Below are 26,524 nucleotides of genomic sequence, written 5' to 3' on the forward strand. Positions count from 1 at the left end.
AACAGGAATTGCATGGGTTCAAGGTAGTAATAGTACTCACCTCTTTCAACAGACTCTTCAACTAAAGCTCTGGCTTTTTTATTTCTCATGGCAGCCTAACCATGGTTTTAAATTGGCATGTGGGTAAAGTCACTCCCTGAGCTTCCGGGCTAACAGCACACTAGGCAAAGGCAAGAAGCAGGCTTACATCCCAACGACAGCTCTGAGACACACTACGATGCTAGCAGTGCTTATCCGCACTCAAAGCTGGGCACAAATGAACTATAAACTCATGATACAGTTTACTTAAAATATCTAAGAGACATTTAAGGCATCTTTTTGTACTCCAAAGCAATTTATGAATACCAAAAAGGCATAAGGCAAACCTGTAATTTCATAATATATAATGCAAGGCACCATTGCTAAGAAGTACTGTGATACTGGAATGCTCAGCATTATTACCTATTCCGTGACACTCAGGCAGAGCCAGACTGGAAGAGTTGAATGCTTTTTCCTTTTGCCATGCTTTTTAGCACTGACTGTCAATAAGGAGGCAACATTTGTCACTGTGAAGAATCCAATGTGTCCCATAGCCCTAAGGATAGCTATAGACATCCTGTCAGCAGTTTTCCAGGGAAAAGGCACTGTCTTAGGCTTACTGGGATTATGAAAATCAAGAGGTAAAAAAGATTTCACGTGGCTGTATACATGGAAGCATCAACTCCAGTATTCCCAGATTTTAGCATCCTGCATGTGAACCACATTAAATCATTGCATTTTATACTCTGAGGTTTCCTTCTTTTTAAAGACAGAGCTTCAGTCAAACAATCTTGTTTGCCTACCTATACAACTCCCTGATCAATGAGCTCACACACATACACACAATCTAAACATAACTGGAAAAGGAAAAAAAAAAAAGCCCCAAACTACTAGGAAGTTTCAGTTCCACAGCTGAGACTAACTAGAACACAAATGAGGTAAAGCAGTCATCATTCAGAGTTCGCCTCTCGGCAAACTGAGGTAGATAGTCAGCAAAAGGGCCAACAGCCTTCCCTTTGCTCCAGTGACATATTTTGAACTTTTCTTTAGTCAGAAATTCTTACCGTCCTTTCACATTTGTTGACCACTGAACATTCAAAATGAGTGAGTTTTTAAAAACAAACAAACAAACAAACAAAAAACCCCAAACATTCAACAGAAATATGGGATCACCTGCCAGGTTAGTCAGGTTTTCCACAATAAAACTTTGGCTCCCTGTTCATTGTCCTTCGAACAGACATACACTGCAAGAACATCAGGCGTGGCCCTAGGGACGTCAGTTTTGCACTACTGAGTGTATCTGAAGAGGTGAGGTAGGAGTCTGGTCAGTAGCAAATGGCAGAGGAGACTCTGTGCTGTTCTTTATGGCAGGGCTCATCATGTTCATACCCAAGTCACTGCTTACAAAAGGACTGGTAGTAGGAGGGGTGGCACTTGTCACAGAGGAAAGGTGTATCTCATCATTAGACTCGTGAGAAAATCTTCCAGAGTCCCCAGTCTCATGGCTTCCTTCACTGTTGGCTGAATGCTCTGTATCAGCAACAATACCGAATGGCACCTGGAAATTAGACTGCTGGCCAGGAGAGTTGGGGGAGTCATCCTCACTCATCAGTACAGTAGTGCTTGGCTGATACAGACACACTGCCTGGACAAATCTTCTCTGAGGCTACAGAAAAAGCAAAGAGAAAAAGGTTGTTCAGCCTCAGACAAGCTGAGCCATAATTTGAATTTTTACTGCATTGCTATCTCCTATTCTGCCAGAGTGACTCTAACAGCATTGGCTTGGAACAATCTGAGCTTTCCTACAGGAGGTTAAAAAGAATCAATCTCAAGTCTTGCTCATACTTTTCCACAATAGATGAAATAATCCCTTCTAGCTAAGCATGGCTAATCAAGAATGATTTCACTGGAGAGACCTGAATAGCATTTTAAAAACATACTCAGTAGAGCTCTATCCCATCCCTTCATGCATATTCTTTAAAGCATTTCTCCTTGGATGGCAGCAAATATTTTTTTTAGAGGCATCAAAAATATGCAGCTGCTTCTGGAAATATTTTGGAATATGAATTTACAACATGGATATCAAGACTTCCTATTCCTCAAACATACAAGAGCACAATACAAGTTACAGTCCAATAAACATCAGTGGGGTGCCCCATTAGTGTGCATATATATATGATAATGTCCAAGATTTGGTTTAAAACTTCAGTTTTAAACTGTTATTTTTCTCACCCAAATAGCAAATGTCTGCAGTGCAACAATTTCAGAAGCCAGACAATTCTACTCAGATTCTCAGTTTCTTCGGTACTGTGGGTAAATTAATTTCCTTTTTTGGGTTTCTCTTTAGTAAACAAACTTTTAGCTGGCAGACTAGCAGGGGATTCTCTATATTTTTTAAATTATTTTTATTTATAAACAAATATTTAATTTTTATTTATAGTTATACAAAGTCTCTGCAGATATAGCACTACAGATGGTATTGCATAGGCCCAGTAGATGGAAATCCTGCTTACAAATAAAAGGGCCCAAGCAAGAAAGCCATCAGTTAACTGTAATGAATTGCAGTATCTGACAACCTGGGACAGGAAATGAAACTTTAGTACAAGGCAGAACACCATCAACCTTAACACAAGTGAAACTATCCACTTAAAACTCAGACCACTAATTATGCTTTTCCATAAATAGAAAACTGCATATCACAGTGAAGATTGCACATCTCTGCCCATTACGCCAATTACCTCCTCAGTCTTCAACTTCTTAGTATCCTGGAAGAATAGCCACCTTTTCTTGCAGTTAGCTTTTGTGACAGGCCCATAGCTGTTAATAATCAGATCAGATCCTCCCTACAATGGAGGGAGAAATACAGACATTTATTTTAACAAATTACATCACTAAGATATTTGAAAATATTTTTCTACTCCTACCGATTGGCTCCATACTGAAAAGAACGACAAATGAAGTCTTAGTGCTCAGTCACATTTTTGTGGTCTGGTATTCATCTACTGCTCAATACAAGTCAAGACCAGATCCACTGAATCTGGCAAGCCCACAGGTGAGAATCAACAGCTATAATACTGCAAACACATAGCAACACATTCCAGCCACTGCACTTGCTTTACTACTTTCAATGTGACCATTCATAGACATCGTGCTGGTGCCTGTACTGGGACCTGTTTCCATCCCCCAGCTCTTGCTGTACATCCTCAGGGAGTAGCTCCATTCATGCTTGCAGTGTGTACAGAACAAGCCTTAAATCAGTATGTCTGCATGTGAAAGTAAGGCCAGGGTGGTTCTGTCACACTAGACTTCTGGACTGTAAGATTCTACACATTCACTGACATAGCCTGCCACCTGGATTCATGTATAATTTGACCAAATACAAGTTTGAGAAGGGGAAATTACAGTCTGAAAGGGCCTGATAAAGACACAAGACCAGGGAACCACTTGAAGGCCCCTAAGAATGGCAAATTCAGCACAAAAAATAAACTTTCTTTCCCCCCCACCCCTGTTTTGCAGGGTTAGCTCTCTTCATCACAGGATACTGTTGAGACTCAGAGTTCAGAAGCAATGTGGGATTAAAGAGCCAGTTTGATATAGATATAAAATATAACTCAAAACTGAGGACTTAATATTAACAGAAAATCTTACACTTCACACTTTATCTCTGCGTTTCAGGATTAGAATGAAAGTTGGTTGCTAGGAGAACATACTGTTGTGGGGGAGATAATCTGACACCTGCCAATCTCTGAAACCTCTAATGTTGGCCACTACTAGAGACGGAAAAATACTATTTTCTTTAATACCTGCTTAGTGTCATGCTTGACTAGATCATGCACAGGCACTTACAGAACCAAGTGCTGACAAGGACTCACACCTATCTCCTTGGGACTAGCAGAGGCCACTTAGCAGCCCTAAGTCTATGGAACCTTTATCATTTGATGCTGTGCCAGAGCCAGACTCTGCAATCTGCAGAGCACAGTGTAAGACAAGTGCACTGAATCAGATCTTTAGCTGAACTTTAAGATAAGTCTTGAAAATTTGACCCTGGATTGCCAAACTTGTGCTTGACTCATTAAAAAAACCTCCTGTGAATTCATAATGTGCTTATGTGACTGTTGATAGGGACTCTGATGATACAGCAATGAATTCTAAAAAAAGATTTCTGTTTTGCAAGTGACTAAACCTCACAGTACCTTAGCATCGATGAAGCTGTTTCCCACTATCATTGGCAATAAGGATTCTTCATTCTCTGCAATTCCTTCAATACTCTTCTCCACCTCATTAGCACTGGTTAATGAGAGGCTGTTCGGTGACGGCTGGTCAGTGCTTTGCTGAACACGTTTAGGAGCAGATGCTTTCCTACACAGTGTTAAGCAGGAAGAAAATTGACCCACAAGAAGAAAATACAAAAAATGAAGAATAAACTTCAAAGCTATTATTAAACAAGGAGTATTGACATATTCTCGGCATTTACATTTTGTTACGTGATACTCAACTCTCATAGAATTGAAATGTTATTGCTTGTGACAAAAATCACAGCTGCTTCCAGTTAATCATATGCAGTATGCTACAAGCTTATGTGAAGACAGGAATTGTCATGATTAGTAATATTACTTGGAGGAAGCAACCACTAATGATATTAAGACCTTTATACCATGCTACAAAGAGACTGTTTCCCAATCCATATTTTTTCCTTCATGTATGCTGAAAAAACCCTTGTTACTAAAATATACTTCCAGATAGGTTTTGAATTTATTATTTTAAATAACTTATATTTGTTCTGATCCAAAAGTTATGGGCAGAGTCACCGGGCCAGTTTATGCCCCATAGCAGATAATAACAAGACAGATGGAGTCTTGCACCACTTGCAAAGAAACTGCCTCGTGGAACTGCTTTATGTCAGAGTCACTCTTGTAACTCTCAATTTGCTGAGAGTTAAAGCCTTGCAAACCAGGTCTGTGCAGGCTGGAGGGTTAAGCAGGAGAAACAAATGATGTAAAGCAGCATGCTTATCTGACTCAAAGGGGGTTTTTATTTGGAAACATGCCTCATACTTGGTTGTCAAAGCACCACTGACTCACTCTCTGGCTTCTTCCTTCTTTTCATTGGAGAAGGGGCTCAGGTAGAGTAGGGAGAGACAACAAAGTGCTTTTTTTCCACTGCTGGTAGGAATAGGTGAAGAGATAGAGTACTTCAGAGAACTTAGCACTCTTGGAGAAGGCAGCATGTCCCAAGAATCAGGGCATACAGAGAAAGCTCAGTCTTTGACAACAAAAACATACCTGGCTTTACTGCGATAAATTAAGATCAGGACACAGATAAGGATGCAAGTCAAGGCTATGCAAACCCCAACAACAATGCCAGTCATTGATTTCTGGTCCAGATGGTAATAGTCAGCATAAGCTACAGCAAAGAAGAACATAGAAAGGCTTGGTAAATAAGAGTACATACCCTCTGATCCCTGTCAGGAAAGTAACAGGGTTAGAGTCACAACCACAGAGACAAATGCTTTCTTTTAATGAGATTTCTAGAACTCTGTCATACATTTTGGCACTTTTGCAAATACTGGAAGACCAAACAAAGGAGTGCATGCAGCCCTGAGTGGGAGGGGAAGAAAGGACTGCCCCACACCAGAGCTTTCTCCAATCCCTTCCTTACAGAGTACTGCTAGACAAAAAAGGGAAAAGGCTTGAGTGAGCCACTGTCACATAAGACAGTTAGGTTTATGCTTTGACGTCAGTATGTCTATTAACCTAATTGTGAGGCTATGACTTGATGTGCTTATTCAGGCCTAAAATATAACTGCATTCCATGAGCAAGAAAAATCCCTGTGTTTTAATCTCAATTCAATGTGTAGCAACAAGGAAAGGTTACAAGGTTCATGTACCTGAATAATTACTGGCTCTTGTCTCTCCAAATAGCTTTAAAATCTGTAACAAGTCATTAAAGATGATGTGTTCTTTAATTCTTATGTGGAGAAAGTACTGATGTTACCTTAATTTCCACAAGGTAACACATAGTTTCCCCAAATTGCTGTAGGTGGGCATTCTTTGATGAAAATGTATGCTGGTATATCACTGACTGACAGGTTGATTTGGATGTCAGGAATACCAAGTATCAGCAGATATGAAAACAGATTTGAGATGCTGTCCCATCTCTGCTGGGCTGTTTGGTTCTAACTGACCCAGTGCTACTGGCATTTCAAGCTGAAAAAAAGCCTTAGAAGGGTGGCTGTGAAGTTGACATTGACGAAAATTCAAACCAGTTATGCATTCTCATTTGAAAGGCATTCCAACTTCTGAGCAAAAGAATTAAACTGCTTGAGTTGAACTGAGAGAAAAATTCCAAAATGGTTTCATACATAAGAAAAGCCTGTGCTGTTGGGACTGCCTCACATAACAGAATGGTCTACTCAGTTACAAGCTAAAACAAACAGAGAACTTGTGACAGCAGTAATCTAAACATTGCTACTGACTTGTGGAATCTCCTGAATCCAAGCGTTTAGGTCTCTGATTAGACTCTGATGTCTCCTTTGGCAAGACAGTAAGTTCTACTGCATTTGAAAAAGGTCCCTCTCCCACTTCATTGGAGGCTGCTATTTTGATCAAGTAGACATTGCCCGCTACAAGGTTTTCCAGTAAAGCCATGGTCATTGCTCCTAGGAAAAGATTTGATAAACAGTTTCAGTTAGACAAAATCTGTGGGAACAGATACTGCGACCTGCACTTTCTTTCCAACATCACTGATCACTTTTGTACATTTCATACAGGTTACAGAATGAACACTGTGGTTACCTGCTCGTCCCTTCTGTCCTTTCTCACACTGCTTGAACACAGCACACTGTGAAGAGTCAATACACTTCAAAACCAAGAATAAAGCACTGGCTATGATACACAGCATACTAATCCTAAACCTAGTGCTAGCTGCATTTCAGTGTGATAGCATTTATGTTGTGATCATATCTGTGAGGAGAAGCTCCAAGCATTAAACAGACTTTCAGGCAGAGAAAGCAGGATGTTAGACCTCTCTCATGTCTATGGGCCTCTCCTAGATCCACTGTACCATGAATGTGAATGAAAATTGCCATAACAAAATAATTCAGGTTGAGTTTACCAAATTTCAGTTGTACTTGGTAAAATGAACAGGACAGATTTGGAAGAGTACATTCTACCACACTTTCAAAATAAAATTAAACCCTGTTCAGATCTGTGTAGGCTTCCTTGATTACTGTGCATCTAAGCTGTGCTACTAAAATATTACAGAAAATGTCTTTCACACATATTAAGGATTCATTTCCTAAAGTCCCTGAAGGCAGGAACACCAGACTACGAACATAAACAGGACTCACTTGCATTGTCCTTAGACAGGCAAAACTCCTATCAAAGACAGTGAGAGCTTTGCCTGTCCAGGGACTGCAGACTGCTTCTTAAAATTGCAATTCCTTTCTAAAATGCCTATGTTTCTTCCTCCCATAGAAATATATTATTTTCTTTCCCTAAATAGTAGCAGTTTCAAGACCAAATCTATCCCTTGTTCTCTTTCACTTTCTCTAACTTAACTCTGAATTTCAACCTTTCAAACCTATTTCAGAAGCCAGACTTTATAGTATCACAAGAGCATATAAGGTTGTTTTGTTGACAGAGAAGATTATACATTTGGCAAAAGGGAAGCTACTTCAAAAGCTTATTTCAGCTCTTCCATAAAAAGCACTCATTAGCTGAAAGCATTTGAAGTAAAATGTGAGGTATCTGTAACCAAAGGAGCTGTAATATTTAGCACCATCAAGGGCGAAAGGTCACATTTCAATATTACAGGCTCTTTCCCACCAGCTCCTTTCAAATCTGCTGCACTGCTAAAGCAAGCAAGGACTTTGTCCTGATTTACTGCACTCCAAGTGTGTAAAGGCTGCAACTTCTGATCCGTTTGAAGAGAACTAGGGAAAAGCGGGGAGGCAGCTGGAAGACACCTTGCATCACAAATCAGCTGCAAACTGCAGTTACAGTTTCTAAGTCTGCCATGCCTTACAAGCTCAGTCCAGTCAGAGGGTTTTAAACTAATGGATTAAGCTGATGAAAATATTGATACATAAACTACAGCCCATGCTAGGACTTTTACAGGTGGTAGGGCTTGTTTGCAGTTTTTGATTTGGTTTGGTAGGATTTCTAATTTTTCTGTTTGGGAGATTGTCTTTGGAGGTATGGAAAAAGAATGGGATTAAGATTTCACACATTTTCTGCAGAACAAGTTTAGTGTCAAGACAAAACAATGCTATTTATTGTATGGGGCTAGCTGACCAGAATGAACACATTAAGAAAACCAAGTTCTGCTTCTACCTCAAATTACCTGTGGAAGGACTGTCATGGGACTATGGCAGCATTTGCCCAGTTTTACTTCTACATACTAATTTTCTTACATGGACTTCTGCATTGCAGGTTGGCCCTAGTATGTCAGGTTGCCTAAATTCCATACCACAGCTCAAATTCTAACGTATCTGTCAAAATACAGAATCGGTGATTCCAACACTGATTGATAAAATAACACACTGAGATTTATAGCTCTCCATTTCCTCATTTCCCTCCAGCACTTTCAGTATGGAAACACAGTTTAGTATTGATCCTTCAGTGCTGGGTCGACGGTTGGACTGGATGATCTTTGCGGTCTCTTCCGACTGGATGTATTCTGTGATTCTGTTTACTGCTATTGCCATCCTCTCATCTGAAGTATCTAGTAAAATACTTTTCGAAATGCTTTTCAGTTTCACAGCCTGGCTGTGCTGAAGTACATCCCTGAAAGCAATTCAGCCACTTTGCTGCATAGAACAAATACAGCATAATCATCACCCGAATGACAGGATTTATTCTTCAGATATCAGGTCTCTGTAAATTTAGATCTGCTGGTTTCTTTACTGAGTAAAGATTAGTATGAAATTGATCCTTTAATATGGCAACTTTACATCTGTTTCTTTCAACAATTTAATGGGATGATTTTATATCACTGTTTCTTTGAACAATTTTAATAGTGACAAATCACAGGTTCAATCTTCCCCTGATAGTTAGAGCTCACTGATATTTCAGAGAGTAGTTATTTTTCACAAATTTTGCTTAAGACTCATAGTAATTTTGGTGTTACTCTTCACAACTGACCATTCTATTTAAGGCCAGCCCAACAAATGCCATTCTGCTCCAGCAAGGCCAAAGCAGCACTACCACCTTTCCAAAGGGCTACCAGTCCTTTGTCCTGTCTTCAAAATCAGCACAAAGGTCAGCCACAATCTTTGAACTAGAACAGTTCACTCTCACTGATGGCAAAACAAATTGTCACCTCTGAGTGCATCCTCATTCATTCTCCACAGAAAATTGGAAGCCTCACTCTGCTGCCAACTAAGCTTTCAGCCAGGAAACAACACAGAATAACAAGATAGTAACTCTTCCTATGCAATCCTCTCAAATAAGCTACGCAAGCATATGACTTCACTCTGTAACACTGAGCTTCCCTCTTTGGTTTAATAGTTATTAGAACATTATCTATTCTGAACTGCCTCTGTCTGTTTAGGACATTGACTGCACAGTAAATGCCTTTTCCTTTTTTCTGGCTACAGTAGAAATCGGTTCTTGCTGCAGCTCTTCAAATTGTAGGATCATTCTGTAAAGTGCCTATAAAAACCGAGACCATATCAAATCTAATCACAGATGTGACTGAAAATCGTATCACCATACCTGAGCTCCTGTTAGATTAGCTAGCTGGGGCTCAGCAGCAGAATAGATCTAGAGAGTTAAATTGAGTTTGCAGTGCAATTTATTTGGAGTAGGGTAAAGTTCATCAAGCAAACCGAGCTAACAGGATTGGCAATGATCAAGAGAAACATATAAACCCGAACAACCACACTGATAAATTTATTTCTGGAGAGCAACGCATCTCAGAGACTTCATATTTGAGAGAATGCATTTACAGAATGAAACCATCACAATCATGGTTACAACAGAACTAAGATGGATGTAATTGGATTTATGAGACATTTCACTTCACAAGCACACACCGAGCTGCAAAACCACAAAGGCAGCCCCTCTCCCCTTCCATCTGAGTATTAGTTGGGTATTAACACATTATCATCACAACCACAGGAATAATTCTAAACTAATTATAACTTTTACATGAATCTTTATATGAATTTTGCTTACTCTAGTCCAAGAGAGCGGAAAGTAACAAAGCATCTTATAAGTAGCATCATTGTCCAGTTCATAGGTTTATGTTTTCAGTTTACCTTCTCTGTGCAGCACTTGCCATTCCCCAGCAATCCAAGACTTTCTGGATGCATACAGGATAGTATATCGTGTAACGACTGTTTCAGGACCATCGGGTGGCTTCCAGGAAACCAAAGCAGTATCATCCTCTATCAAAGTCACCTTCACTCCTACTGGAGGACCAGATGGTGCTGCAAGAATGGTAACACAATGCTATTAGTCTAACCTAATTTACAGACAATTAAGTTGATCAGAAATTTGTGCAGACCTAAGGGCTACTACTACATCTTTGAAAAGTCATGGAGAACAGGAGAGGTGCCTGACGACTGGAAGAAAGCAAATGTCACTCCAGTATTCAAAAAAGGCAAGAAGGAGGACCCAGGCAACTATAGACCTCACCTCCATCCCTGGAAAGATGATGGAGCAACTCATCCTGGAGGTCACCTCTAACCCCATGGAAGACAAGGTTATCAGGGGCAGCCAACGTGGATTTACCAACGGAAGATCCTGCCCAACTAATCTGATAGCCTTCTATCAAACCATGACCAAATGGCTAGATGAGGGAAGAGCAGTGGATGTCATATACTTTGACTTCAGAAAGGCTTTTGATACTGTCTCCCATAATATCCTCGTAGAAAAGATCAGGAAATGCGGCACAGATGGCTGGGCTGTGAAGTGGATTGAAAACTGGCTCAACAACAGAGTTCAGAGGGTTGTCATCAGGGGGAGAGAGTTAACCTGGAGGCCTGTGACCAGTGGTGTTCCTCAGGGATCAGTACTGGGTCCAGTACTGACAACCCCCCACATCATTGCCCTGTGAACAGGTACATCCCAGACATTGCAGTGTTGATAAAACAAAACTGATTTTTGATTTTCATTGGCCAAGATGGCAGAAAAGCAAACCAGCAGCAAGGGCAGTAGATGTGCAATGTTCTTTCAGTTTCTAAAACATATTGGGTTTAAAATATGTTTTTGTAATGCCTGTGAATCAGCCATGCTTCTTCAGTACATATTTTAAGTTTTTATTCATGTTTTTTTCATTCAGTAGTTGCTAACTGCCTAAGTACCTTTTACATAAAAATTGTTGCTCATTCTTGGTAGATTTTGAAAAATAATTTCACAGTACCAAAACAAGGACTTCCCTGACAGCATTTGTCTGTTTGTCTCTGAGAAAAGCAGTATCTGTATCTCAGAGGAAAGTATTTGTCTCTTGTACAAACAGCTTAAAATTAATAACCGATTTTTCAGCCTTTTTGGTTTACAAAGCTTTCTTTCTAGGACCGTGTGGTCCTCTCCTAGTGCCTTACCTTCTGGAAGGGTAGTATGGTAGACTACTGGACTCCAGGGACTAGAGAGATGGTCTACGTGCAGCCGAACTGCAAATTCATACATGGTTTTTGGCTCAAGACCTTGAACTAACATGTGAGTCTCTGACCTGTACAGATGAAGGAATAAAATAAATTTAACAGCAGCAGTTGCCTTGCAAAGTCCCAAACTCAAATGATATCTCTTAGTCACTGAAAGTAGATTCTCTCTGTTCAAGACAAACCATTTCAAGTCCAGACATGTGGTCTGTCTCTGCTGTATACCTGAAAATGTAGTTGTGCTAACCCTGGATCTCTCTGGAGCACATTATGTCTGCTGTCAGTTGACTTGAGCTCAACTTTTTGTAGAGGTTCTTAGTACATCTAATGCACAAGCATGTCCAAGGATATTATTGCCTAGATCATCAGTATGTATCCCCAGCTCAGCTCTTTCTACTTTTCTCCACTGGACACTATGCTTCAAGCTGCAGTAAAATCTAACTACAACCAACATCATACCTGAGAAGTCACCTGCTTTTGGCTCCACCAGCTATTCCTGCATCTGCCTTTCTGTTCACAGGACAGACACAGGCTGTGTGTGCAACTTCTACTTATGGCCTCTAGGGGATGTCTGCTGAATATTAATATTCCATACTCACCTTGTAGATGTATTTTGTCATTTATTAATTGTAAAATCGATTATACTAATTATAACATTTCAGTTGACTATTTGATCACAAAGTCAGTTGTAGACATTCTGCTTTATTTTGACTCTTTGGGTGAGGGAAAATCTTTCATATACGCCTGGGTTGATTTTGGCTGGTAATACTGAAGTCAAGTTTGAGTCTCAATTTAAAATGGTGTTCTCTGCAGAGATTGCTTTATTAAATCTCCCTTAGTACTTTCATCATCCATACTGCAAAGTCAGGCACCAATATTTGCAACAGTCTCATACTATCACAAGAAGCAGCATTCACTGCCATGCTCCACATTTCATGCTAAGAACTTTATATGGTGATTATACTGTGTCTAATCATGAAGTCAGAAGTTATACAGCAGGGGATGTGTTCTTTGAAGAGAAAACCATCAATATTAGAATGGAATCTATCCTTTAAGACAGCATATTTCTTATTTAGAAAGGTTGAGTAAATCCAAGTATCGAGGGAGCTACACATACATTGGTTCCCTCAACAGCACCCTAGCCTGCAGCATAGGCAATCACAATGGAGCAGTCATATCACCTGGGCAGAGAACACTAAGCCCAGGCAGAATTTGTTCCCTTTTCTATCATTTTGCAGCTCAGGAATTTCTCCTCTAAAAGCAAGCTGTAGTTTATAGTTGGCTTCCTTCTGAAAGGGGTGCCACACACTCAAGAATGTGACGTTCCCACGGTAACACGCTAAAACCCTCAAAACAACTGTTTCCAGTTTTAAACCCTGGGATGGGACTAAGTCCCATCTTTGCCTAGACAAAGGTACATTGTTGAAGACGACCTTAAAATTAAATTAATCTTAGACAGCTAAAAAGCCATTAAAAATGCAAGAGCTCATCCAGGGATCCATCACAAGGATCTCTACTAGAGTATTAAGCCATTCTAGGAACACGTTGTCAGTAACCCAAGAAACAAACAAAGCAGCCACTGGGAAAATCACACAATCCTCTAAGGGAGACCGAAGTTGTAGTAAAAGGCTATTAAGAGCCAGCAGGAAGAGTAAAAACTGAGTGGAATAGAACTGGGAACAGGAAACTAAGACTCATTAGTAGCTCTGCACTTACGTTTGAAGGTAGAGAACCAGAGAAGCATTCTGCAGCCCCACTGGGTTGCAGCGGATTGTGTAGTTAATGACTTGTGCAGATGTGAAGGCAGGCTTTCCCCAGTGAAGGTAGATAGAAGATGAAGTGTTAGCTTTGGCATAGAGGTGGTGAGGAGGTGGTGGCGGTGGCACCATGCGATCACGGACAGCTGTTCAAAACAACAAAGAGGTGTGAATTATTTAGTGAACTCTATACAGATATTACAAAGATTAAGAGACAGGTCTGAGCCCACAGGTTGAGAATCAAACCTGCCCCTGCCCAGCACTACCAGGAATCTGTTTCTAGCTGTTAAATATCCCTCCTAATCCAATACACATCATGTATTGCTTCTGTAGTCCCACTTGTCAAAAACAAAGTCAAAACTATAAACAGAGATGAGGAAGAGAGATAAAACTCTCCTAAGATATATAGTACATCACTAGATAGATGATGCAGACAATCCACTACAGGAGGAAAATGTGCTTGGCAGCTATCTTGTTCCCTCAGCTGCAGGTCATGAACAGAGGAGACTGCCTCATTGCAGATGTCTAGGACAGCACTTATCACTGATATGATCTTTCTGGTTCTTTGGTTTACACCAAAAAGAATATTTATAGGTTAAAAACACAGACCTACTGGGATCTTGAAACAGCTCAGCTCTTAATAAATTCTTCATGCACCCACAACACTTACAGACACATCCTGGAGTGCTGACTGTTTGGTCAGCCTGATAACCTTCTTCCATACTGTTATATGCCAGCAGCCTTACATGATACTTTCTTCTAGGATCTGCACCAAGAAAAAGAAATTATTAGACTCAAGTTTAAAAATAAGAATTTTCAGAGAGTTCTGTTTCAGAGTGAGATAACTGATTCTCCTGCAAAACCTGTCCACCACAGTCAGCAAACTGGTATCTCAATCTTGCTTCTGATGCCCTCAAACAGAAATCAGTGGGAGTGGGATAATTATCACATTTCTGTAACAAAATGACACCTTCACAGCTACAGAGCTAGTTTTAATAGTATGATTCAGCATAATGAAAGCGCTAACAATTTGTTAAACAGCATGAGGTCCAGCAAAAACAACATTTATTTCTGGATAAAGCAGGCTGTAATGAAGCCGGGCAATCAAAGCAAAGGCAGGAAGAGAGGAGGCAGCACAGAAGTAGGAAATGTTTTGGTTCCAGAATCCCAGAGGAGATACACTGTGAAACAACAGTGATTGTTAATAATGCTAACAACTTCCATTTTCATGGGATTTCTTGAAAGCTGTTTCTGGCATTCTTCTCTATGTGACCTTCTGGTCACAGTTTCTAGCTTGAAGGGTCTCCCTATTCCCTTTTCTCTAGCCATGTTTTTGGGTACCCATATTGCAGTTTGCCGTTCTTCTTGTTCTCTTAATGATACACTGGCCTTGCTCCAAGTGAAAAATTACTACAGAAAATTGAGTTAGAAAGGGGCTTTCTGTAAGTGGAGATGGTGTGGGGCACTCACAGGTGGCTAGGAGTACAAATTACCAGGATGGCTGAACTGCTTCCCTGCAGCCTACTTCCTCGTGACGGTATTTGCAACAGATTCCTTTCAAACAATTATTTGAAAGGTGATAGCATTTGCTACTGGTACAAACAAGCTCTTCTGGGTTCAGCTAAACTTAACCTCATTACTGATGTAGGTATTAGGATATTCTCCTATTGTTGTGAACCTATTTCTTTCTATTAAGGTTTGCAGAAGTTCAGATATTATATAACTGTGCTGGTCTTATTTGTTACTTTTATTCCCTGCCCTAAAATACCATATTATCCCTCTCAACATAATCTCTCCTCTTACTCATTTTAGCTGGGATTTGACATGGCTTTTCTCATAAAAGAAACAGGGACACAGATCCCTGACATTTCCTCACCACAAACAGGACTTTAGTTTCTATCAGATCGTTAGCTCCCTCTGCAGTCTCTTCACCAGCAAAACAATCTTAACAATTTCATGTTTCCATAAAAATGGCAAGAGTAACGTCATAGTAATGTATTTGGTACAATCTTTTCATATTTATTTTGAAACAGAGAATCATTTTGTGCTGTAGCTACCAACCTCCGTTTTAAATGAGACATTGCTAGGTAAAGTTTACACCTCTATGTACGTTCATCTTTAAAAGACTGTTCTGCCAAAACCTAAATATAGGTGTGAAAGAAAAGAGGCTCTTGAATTTGGATCAAAGTATTTCTTTGATGTGTTTAACCTTAATTGTAGAATAGGAAAGAGAACCCCATTCCCATTTTTCAAATAGACTTTAACATCACAAGTAGACAATGTAAATGTCAAAACATGAAAAACTGGGGGTTTTAAAACTAAATTCTCCTTTGCTTTGAAGGTTTTTCTCACATTATAGTATCACTTTAACAAGTGACATCAGTTCTTCTTTGACAACAAATTGCAATCACAGGAAAGGAAGAGGTGGATACAAACACGCAGAATGATCTTAAGCATGTGATAAAGGAAAATTTGGTGAAAACTCAGAAAGGTACTAAGATATTATATGTAAAGCACTGAAATCTCTTTAGACTTTGTAACAAACAAAAGACATATGAAAAAAGTGAGGTGAAAAAACACTGAGCTCAACAAATAACATAACTGCACTTCAAAAGTACCAAGCAATTAGAATACACCAAAATCACGTTATGGTGACTTACTGAGGTGAATCACAGCACACGCCTCATCAAAGCAGAACTACAGAGCTTTCCAGGCTTCCTCACAGGCATACAGGTATAGGAATACATCTATACATACACAGGAATTTACATCTACTTAATGCTAAACTGAAATATTCAGAAAGAAAGCCAAACTTTTAAAAAAGGCCATCAAGACATCTTTAAGATGTCATTAGGTTTATGCTGTGGAGGCTGCTATTGATTCTTTCACCCATTCTTATGGAAGGAAAAAAAAAAGAGTTTGGGTACTATTTAACAGACCCTTGAACAGGTTTCACACAAACAAGCAGCATCCAGCCCTCCAAGTGTCACAGTCCATTTTTTTCTTTACAAGTTCCTGCAGAAGAGACCCCTGCTGCATTTCCGCAGGACATGGGATGACAGACATGACAATTTATCATCCTGCCGAGCACCTTCAAAAACTCTGTGCCCTTTGAAAGTGGTCACCCAGAACTGATAACCTTCACTGTGAAATGAAGAATAGCTAAGGTCTAGTGCCCTGCTGAGCTGCATGAGGAGCCTGTGAAGGCTGTTTATCCCCACTGCTTTTCCTCTTTTTCTGTTTAATTTTTTTTAAACCCAAATTCCTCATTAACACTTGACTACAGGGGAAAGAAAGAATAATGGGATGTGGAAGAAAGGCAAAAGTGTAACTCACACACACACACAAAAATCAAATGTTTTTAAAATCACAAGTGTCTTCAACACTCTGCATTTAGAAAAAGCACAATGTTGAATAACACCCATCTTACTCTTGTATAATGCAAACAATTCTCTTTATACAGAAGAACCTATTTAAAAATAGCCTCTCATCTCAAAAACAACCAAGTACCAGTTAGTACCAGTTTAGTAGCAGCTCAGGACATCATAGTTCAGTTAGTAACAAAACTATTTCAATCTGAAAATGATGTCAACATTTTGAAGCCGTCGTGCATTACTGCTGCTATGCTTGAAACCCCATCTGCTGGTATCTTTTACTGAAACAGCAACTGAGGAGGGTTACATTATGTACTAGCCTAGAAAAACTTTACAGTAATCTAAAAGGGCAAATATAAAACCTGTTTAAAGACAGCATACTAAGCAGCAAAATAAGTGGATGTGAAACTGGCTTCACAGATGACATGCCTAACATTAGTGAAGACCAATTCAAAGTACCTGATGAGATGCTCTTCCATGCTGACCACAGCTTCACCAGATACAAAACAAGATAACCAATAGCCAAAGACCTGCCTCCAGTCCCAACAGATACTTGCAAACTATTTGTTTTATTAAGTGCTAGAATTCTTTTTTAATCTGAAGCAGCCTCTGTTTAGAATATTTTTAAGAACTGTTTGTATTGTTTACAGGGCTTATGATCTGATTTTCTCCTCAGTGGCAATCTCACTACAAATCTGGCATAAACACTTTCATCTAGCAGTTCATCAACTGGATTAAGCATTCAAAGCCAGACATATCCTTAGAGAGAAAACAAACTTCAGGAGCTTTCTTATCCTTCCCAGCATAGGTATCCTTTATAGTTTACACATAAATCATTCACAAGAGATTAGGGACAGCATAGCCACCTGGGGTGCTGGCAGTGTTACATTTAGTGTAGACCATCCATGTACCTACACAGCAACAGGAGGCTTGAGAGGCTCAGTAAACCAGTAAACAGGGGAGTTCTGAGGCCACAAGTCGCCCTCAGAACAGACCCAGAAGTAACACATCTTTCCAAAGATCACTGCTATTCAAAAACAAATTAGATGCAGTAGTTTGCTCAACTCCTTCAACACAAATTCAGTTTAAGTAAAAACAAAAAAATCACATCATGATTACAACTCTGCATTTGAATAAGTTCTCTGAAAGTAACAGGGAGTCACTACCATTAACTCTGTCGCAACTGCCAGCATTTGTGTAGTGGTTAAGGTCTCCCTCCCAGATCTCACTTGAACAGGAACAATGTTGTAGCCTATTTATCAGCTGACTGAATTCCTTAAAGCTAATTTGTTTCTGCTATGTTTCGGTTTGGTTCTTTTAGTGCTGTTGACACTAGGTCATTGCAAAATCAAGTGTCACAGCACCTACAGCTTGTTAATAGGCTTTTTTATTACTATTACTTACATTAGTTGGTGGAAAGGATGCACAAACTACAGTTTGTAGAAATCAAGAGGCCAGCACTGGTGTTGATATAAACATGACAATTCATAGATTTTATTACCAGAGTGCCCCTGGAGTACAAAGAGACTGTCTTAAAAGATGTTACAGGCTGCATGTGACAGGCTGGCACAGCTTTACACACCCTTTTTATATAATCAAACCCTGTCAGCATTAAAAACACAAGGCAGAGATTTTGCCCCTGGTAATAATACTTCTATAAAATAAGAGTAGGAAAAAAGCTAACTATGCCTTACATTGATTAATTTCAGATTGTCAAAATAGATACTGTCCCCAAAAAAAAAATCACTAGTCTACAATTTATGTAGGATCAGCCTCAGTTTGTGTAGGTAGGTCATTGGTCCCTGATGATATCACTCTGGAATCCCATATATCCTGTCATTCACTCTCCCATAAACAACTGCAGCCACCCCTGCAGTCAACCCTGCTAGGTCTTTCAGCAGCAAGGCACACAGGGGAGCCTTCCCTTTGATTTGCAAGTCTATGAATAAATTCTACACTTTATTGTAAAGAGATGAGAAGGCTAAACACTACAAGCATGAGAAAACAAACACTGAGATGCACTATCATTTAAAACATTGTAACTTGATTGTTACTTGCAAAATAAATATTACAGTAGCTGAAGCTTGGTAAGAGTCGGTATGACAATAATTTGTGTAATTTACTGTCTTATTATATCTCTGAGATATAGTCTCAGAGATTATGTTCAGCGTCTCAGAAAGCAGATAGGCAGTTCATAGCAGTTAGTGGTGTTACTGATGTAAAACCAGATTGTTCAAGAAAAATACTACAGTACTCTCAAATGTTCCAACCCTGGGTTTGTGACAACTCATTTATTTTCCCAGCATGGAGGGGAAATGACAGCTGTTTATTTGTGTGGACACAAGAAACTGAGTGAAACTTCAAAAACATAATGAAGAATTGAGACTTGAGATTTTGTAGCAGTTCTGTCGCTACACATTTCATTGGAACATGGACACTACACCTGCTCAAAGATATTAATTATTCCTTACTACTGCCATCAGACCTGCTTCTGTATAAATTTTCCACTTCTCTTGCAATAAAGGGGAGAAGTTGCTAATACAAAGCAGCTGTCGGTCAGAAATATTGATGTTCAGATGTTTCCACTTTCTTTTCCAAAACTTAAGATTTAAATATGTTCAAATAGCACACTTTTATTTGTTAAACATGGATTCAACATACTGAGCCCAGCTTTCAAAGACACAAAATCAAATTGTCTAGAAAATACACATACCATGGAAGGCAAAACCAACTCCAGAGATGGTATCTTCTTGTGCCAGAATTAGTTTTAATGTATGTTACTGTATTTCCATGGAATTCTGCTGAGTTACTATCTCAAACTGAGCACTTTAGTTCTTCTGAGGCATTTAGACAAATACACAAAAACATATAAAACACTCTGGCATCATTCAGCAACAGAATAAATGGTGCTTCTGTTGATCCTTACTGGCCTTTGAAATGTATCCACTGAAACCCCAGATTTTGCTGGGATGACTGCTGCAGCAGCTACCACTACGGGAAGGAAAAAGTGTTCCTCTGTTTTGAAAATATTCCACTAAAGGTGACATGGGTAGAGGAAGGATCACCTCTCCTACCAACGCAGGTTTGGTCCATCTGGTAGAGTTATACCTCATTACTGCCAGATGGTGTCCTCATGCACTTCCAGTGAGCACAGCTGGAAAAACTAGAGACATCAAAGATAAAATGCCTGTATTAGCAGTTGAACAACTGAAACCAAAAATGTGCTTCTAATCACTTTGCAGCTGGTGAAGTACTTTTTAATGCAACTACCTCATTCTTGGATTGCACAGACTGAAGTTTTAGGAAAAGTTACTAAGAACAATAAAGCCACTTCCATATTCACAATGGAACAAAAATGCTATTCTCAATACTTCTATTTCATAATCAAACCCCTCTAAGCTTAAAGCAGCCTGACACTAACAACACAGCTAATCAAAAGTCCTAATCCATATATAATTCCATCCTCCCTTCTCAACAGAACACACAAAAATGCAAATGCCCTGATTATATTTTATCTTCAAATCAGTTTTCTGCAAAAGACCAAACTGCATTTATCCCAGTCAGATTTGTCTTCATACATTTTTTTTTTTACTCCAGGTAAATTTAGAGCATTAAATTCAAGTATAAAACCTGTGAGAGCAGGTTCCAAGACCACACTGTACCTGAGACACTCTGGATAACTATTCATTTAGATGAAGCTTATATTGAATATGAAGTGAGGAGTCCTAAATCAAATGTTACACAACAATGTTTGCTGATATCAACATAACCAAAATTCTGGCTTTCTGGCAAATGCTTTAAGGAAAGCATTTGTTTACAGGCTACTTAGGCAAGGTTACAAGAGAGTGTAATATTGCAACCCCTGAAAGCCCTGTCCTTGTTCCCTTCAGCTGCTGCATGTTTGTGAAGCTCCAAACAGCTTGAAAGGAGGCAGAGCAGAGCCAACATGTCAGGGATAGATAAAATTAAGAAAGAATCCAAGGTCAGATCAAGAAAGAACTTCTTTCCCCTGCCCCCACCCCTCCAGAACAGTAAGTCCACCTCCAGCAGTCTTCCATTCAGTCCTGATAAGAGGAGACAACACTTGACAGTCTGGATTTCAGACTAAGTCTTCTTTGGGGAAAGTAAAAGATAAGGAAGTCCAAAGAAAATGGGACATTTTATTCTCATTTGCTGTTGACTCATTAAGTCTGGATACTGAACATATTTTTATACCTGTGTTGAACATCCCCATTCTTAGCACTTTACATGGAAGGAATTGATAGAAATAAAAGCACTGGGGACTCAGTTCACCTTTCTAAAAGAATCAGAATTGTGCAGAGTTTTTAGAGGGGAAAAAAACAACACAAAACCAAAACCAAACCACACACACAAACCCCTGAAAAAGTTCAGTGGCTTGTTGTTCTGAGGAGTTCAGCAGCTAGAAACAAATTCTCAAGCTACATCCAATACAGAGATTTTAACATCTGGGGAAGGCAATGAGAAAAATAGTTCAGTTCTATTCTTGTTTACATAATAATTTATTTTTTTAATTTGAAGTTATCAAAACCACACTACACTCAAAAAGCTGAAAAAATGCTTGCTTTAAGGACAAAACTTCTGTGGCAAAGTGTCCATTTTTAATCTTTTGTGCTGCTGGATTTTTTGTGTAACCTACAGGTCCATTGTTGGGTAGTGGCCTGTCTGGATAGCTCATTGGTGTGGTTTGCCAGGGTGACTGCACTGCCCTCAAGCCCATCCCTTCAACACAATAAACTCCAGATAATTATTCAAAGAGCAGGCCAGCAGCATGGGCTGCTCTGACATCGGGTCACGGCCTTTGACATCGAATCTGGGGCTAGCCAAAGTCTGCTCCAAGCAACAGAGGTCCAGGGGAATTATTAAGGGGGAAGGGTGGGAAAGGAAGAGCACTGAGAAATACTATCCTTAAAAATGTACTTTTGAAGCTAAGTAATGTAAATACAGCAGAAACTTATTAGGAAAATAAGCAAATACATTTCAAATATACTAGAGGAAAGGGAGAGAGAGAAGTGCATCAAGCCAAACAGTAACATAAAGCCAGGAAGTAGAAGGGTGATACAGATTCACGCCTGTTCCCCTCAAAAGCAAGTATTGCCTTCCAGATTTTCAGTACTGATTTTATTTCTCTTTTCTAACAATTGCCCTTTTACCTTGCTCAAGCACATAACATTAAGCAACAAAACGCAGCTTAGTGTTCCTGTTCTATTACATGGTTTTTAATCTTGTGGAGGCTCTGAGCACGTAATTACTAAGCATTAGTACTAGCTTCAGACAATATTTAATTACTTCTGCTTTTCAAGGAGTTGGAATTTCAAGTGATCACACATTTTAAAAAACAACTTTTCAATATCAGACTAAAATAGCCTGAGAGGTTACAGCTCCCCAGCATTTTACAACTCGTGGTTTCTTTTTCAATTTAAAGGTAACTTTAAACAGATGGAACAAAGACTGCCTGTGATACTTGTGTTTTCCTTTGCAAACCAAATAACTGAAGTAGAAACTAAGCAACTTGTTCTTTGTACAACACTGTAAAAGTTTATTTTGGTAGAAACTATAACATATGACATACGTGAATTGATCCAGCTAAACGGTCTGGCTTTCCACGGCTTTGGATGGCTCTCGCTTATTTGTCTAAACCTGAAATGGGTCTGTATCCCTTTTGTAGCTTTGAGCTATCCCCTTAGAGGGCCCCAGGACAAACAACATCTCACACCCCCTTGCAGTAAAAACATCACCTTTCCTACTGCCCACCATCAGTAATAGCAGCTTCATACAAAAAAAAAAGGGGTGGGGGGAGGGAGAGGGCCAGCGAGGTAGGAGGAATTCTCAAAACGCAGCGTTTTGGTCTTTAGGAGACTACAGAAAGAAGAAACCTGTCTAAATGTCTCGTCTTTTTGAAATAAGTGAAGCACTTCTCAAGGATTTTAAGTTTGCTCAATTTCAGGTGTGTGTAGAACATCACCAGGACGCCTGCAACATTTTCAGTCAGCCCCTGTGTTTCTCTTGCGCTTTAGAGAACTGTTAAATTGCACAAGCGAAAAGCAGACGCCCTTATGTTAACTAGCTTGGCTCACCGTTTGCAAAGTGAGCCCTCAAAAACTAACTTGAAAGCAATACCAGAGGCCCGGACAAACACCTAATTTTGATCTTTTGTACTAGTCTTTTCTTCTGAGAGACCTTTTCTTTTCTTGCTGCCCAGTGGAAAGCACATAGCTCATTGGTCCTGCTTTGAAAGATGAGAGCACTGCCCCTCAGTCCACCCCTCAGAGCACAATCACTTTAATGGAATTATGTAGAGAGGCCATCACTGGAAGAAGAAAGGGAAGGCGAGGGGGGAGGGAAAGATTGTCCAAGGAGCCAGCAGAGCCTTAATTACCCTCAGTTACTAGCAGAGATATGTCCACTGAGAATTCATACAGTGGTCCAAATAGGACATACCACCCTATACAACAGGTTTCTTTACATACAGCATCTGACCCATGCACGGGTGACAGAAAACCATTAGTTGTGGTATATTAAGGGCCAATCCCCACAATTAGTGACTCAAACATTACAGCAGAGGGCCAGGAAAAAGAAAGGAAAACAGAAAACTACAAACAAGAAACAAACAAAACCCCAACATGCCCCAGAAAAAAACCAAACCCCCACACAAACGTTGCTCCAAGCATGCCTCAAAACAGGAGTGTGCTATAAAAGATTCTCTTCCATAAGATGGGAGAAACTGAAAATATTATCTCCCCAATGAAGATCAACATTTCAGAATTGCAGACAGGAAGTAAATTACACTTTTGCTGATCTTCATGCTGAGATGAATGCTTCCAGAAAAGGCATCTAAACACAGTGAAGAAAGCAGTCTACCAAGTTTGGTTTAACATCTGTTTAGGTACCAAGCTCTACCATACACACACACTGACATCTTGCATCACCTTACAAACAACACATTTTTCCACAATGACAAAACCAATCTGTTTGTAGCACCTAAACTTTCCCCTGAAGCTACAAAATAAATTTTCTTTCAGAACCAACATTTTCTGCTGGTCTGTCATGGACTGCCATTTTGACCCTTCTGTGCAACAAAATGAAAACACTATCTATCATTATTTGCACTACAGTGACTTTCTAGGAGGTGCACAATTTCATTGCAAAAACATCTGTGGTCTCTTGACTCTTCTCAGATCTCATGCTTTAGAAGTTGTGCTGTTGCAAGCACGACTGCAAGATGCAAAAGTTTCAGGTAGAGCAATGAACAATCTTCTCTTCTCCTTGAGGGAAACAAGGATTGCACACTCAAAACACATTGAAACGGCTACATGTAAAACAAGTCAGTCACGACAAGAAAACAAAACAGACATAAATAGAAACCACCACTATATTTTTCTTAAGGCAAGTACTGTCTGCGTGGCCCATATCCAGCTGCATCTATAATTAGGGCCCAAACTTCAGAGGGAATTCTGTTATTGCAGGTGTCAAGGGTCATGTGTGCTCCTGCTCACAGAGCACTCCCTTTTTTTTGTCAGACACCAGGTTGTGGTGGTACATCTACCAGGCAGACAGATACCTAATTTGCACTGTGTGTCTGCTGGCTTGCTGGCATGCACAGTTGTGTGAACACTGAACTATTATTATAGTCACTTTGCAGATGGAAATAAAGCAACAGCTTAAGGAAGTTCAAAATTTGGCACTCATTTGTCAACTGCAGGGTGGAGGGGCAAGTAAACTTAGAAGGCTGACAAGTTTTATAGTGCATTTGCTAAACCAACACATTTGTCACAGACTGCCAGTTAGCCTGATACACATTTCCTGCTTCTAATATGACAACTCTCATACTTCATTTGCTGAATTAAATCCAGATGCATTAAAAAAGCTTAAAATAAAAGGCTGGCACCAAGCTTCCTTTGTACACTACTTTCAATGCAAAGTACTCATTGAAAACTCAAGATATAATGCTAAACATTTTCCAATTATACAGGTTAATGAGCCAGAAGCAGGGAAGACAGCCAGAAGAGTTCAACCCAAATGCCTTAGCTCATCAGGCGATTTCACCTGAAGTGTGGTGGCATGAAGACACAGGTCTCTGTTTCCTCAGCCATTAAATGTATTGCAGTATCTCTCTCCCTATGTGAACATTCCTGTTACTTCTCCCTACTTAGATGCCTCCTTCTCTACAGCTTTTGTGACTGGTTGCATCTCTGACATTTAGCAAAGATACTTATTTGAATTACATTTAGGTTACGCTATCCCCCCAGTGGTTTGGTGGAGCAGTGTTACTTTCAGCCTCTACATTTTCATACAACACAACCCAGACTGCTAAAACATGCCCTAAAGAAAATTTCCATTTGCAATGATGATAATAGTACCCAGGACCCCACAAGTTCCTTGGCTCTGATACGCACCACTGTTATATTCAATGGCACATTGGCATGGGCCAGTCGCAAGGACTTTTGTGAAAGCAATTTGGACAGAAAAGTTCATTGAAAGGACACAGTAAATAACACTTTGGCACCTGAAATCCTACATCCTTATATTTCTTCTTGAACACTTTCAGTGATCTTAAATTTAGTACAAAGGCCCACCTAGAAGGCCAGGAGAATTTGCTTTTCTGTAACAATTATACTAACTTTTAATCTCCAGAGTGATTCCACCTAAAGCCATATTTCAAAGGCATCTTGTATTCATCTCTTTCCAGGCCAGGATTCTGCTCTTCAAAAAAAAATCCAGCAGAAGGATTCCTCAGCCCATATTAGTGGCAGCAGCTGTGCAAGTTCATGTTGTTATTGCTTTTAGTTAAATAGACATTAATGGTTTATTGGAAGACTATTTAATTAAGATCAAATTTCTGGAACAGTAGTCTTGAAAGCACCATAGATGGATCTTGCAAGTGGTGTAAAAGGAGTCAACATGTGCAATCTGAATTTGGACCTAATATGCTCAGGAGCTCCTATCTTTTGCTCAGAGTAACTGTGTTCTGAGTACCAATAACCACCTTCAAAAGTGCTGTTTAACACCCACACAAAGAAGCATCTCTACAAGAGGAGGAGCTTGAAAGGTTTCAGGCTCCTCAACACTTCTGCTTATCTTTTATTCTTCTGACTGGCAAGACAGAACTTACTTCTTTTACGCTCTGTGTTGTTTTGTAAAGAGAAAAGCGCATTTATTTTCCCCCCACCTGGAAATGTTCAACATGTTCAATGTAAATACTGATCACTACAGGTAAATAGTACTGTACTTTAAAGGAGTAACAACACAGAAAGGTAAACTACAACTTTGCCGAACCTGGAACAGAATTTCACAAACTGTGTCCTTTTGTCCAAGGATGCTTTTCATGTGTGTATTTTCCATATTTATACACATGGGAGTTCAGTCTGGCTTAAATTTTTCCTTCAACTGTTTGTTGTTTGTTTGGTTTTTTTAAGTTAATAACCAAAATCCCTTTTGATGGGAAGCAGTGTTGTTGTTGTATCAAAATATTTGGCCACACACTAGTTGTAATTTAAATCTTTCACTATATCTGCTCTGCTTTTTTTAAGTAGTTTTGTGAAAAGCAAGCACTGGATGCATGTAAAACACTGTATTAAGAAACTGAAAGGTACAGACACTTGGAGACTGCTCATAATCAAGGTTATTTTTATCTTTCCTAGCACATTAAAGATTTAAACCCTAGCTATGTTACTGTCTTGATTGAAAAAGGGAAAACAACTTTATCTTGATGTAATTCTTCTGCATGTGAAGTTTATACAACACCTAGAAAG

At 39.5% G+C, this 26,524-nt stretch overlaps 1 protein-coding gene across 1 annotated transcript in view; it reads right to left on the reverse strand.

The window, feature by feature from the left end:
- Positions 1–685: 685 nt before the first annotated feature.
- Positions 686–26,524, reverse strand: part of PRTG (protogenin) — a 77,558-nt gene continuing 51,719 nt past the window's right edge. The window contains 9 exon segments of the mRNA XM_068144369.1: positions 686–1,684; positions 2,757–2,861; positions 4,212–4,377; positions 5,301–5,421; positions 6,494–6,676; positions 10,280–10,450; positions 11,567–11,694; positions 13,340–13,526; positions 14,051–14,146. Coding sequence (XP_068000470.1) covers positions 1,295–1,684; positions 2,757–2,861; positions 4,212–4,377; positions 5,301–5,421; positions 6,494–6,676; positions 10,280–10,450; positions 11,567–11,694; positions 13,340–13,526; positions 14,051–14,146 — 1,547 coding nt within the window. The 3' untranslated portion in view covers positions 686–1,294.

Source organism: Melanerpes formicivorus, unplaced genomic scaffold (assembly GCF_026170545.1).
Source record: "Melanerpes formicivorus ecotype bairdi unplaced genomic scaffold, bMelFor1.0.p_v2 SCAF_10, whole genome shotgun sequence".
NCBI lineage: Eukaryota > Metazoa > Chordata > Aves > Piciformes > Picidae > Melanerpes > Melanerpes formicivorus.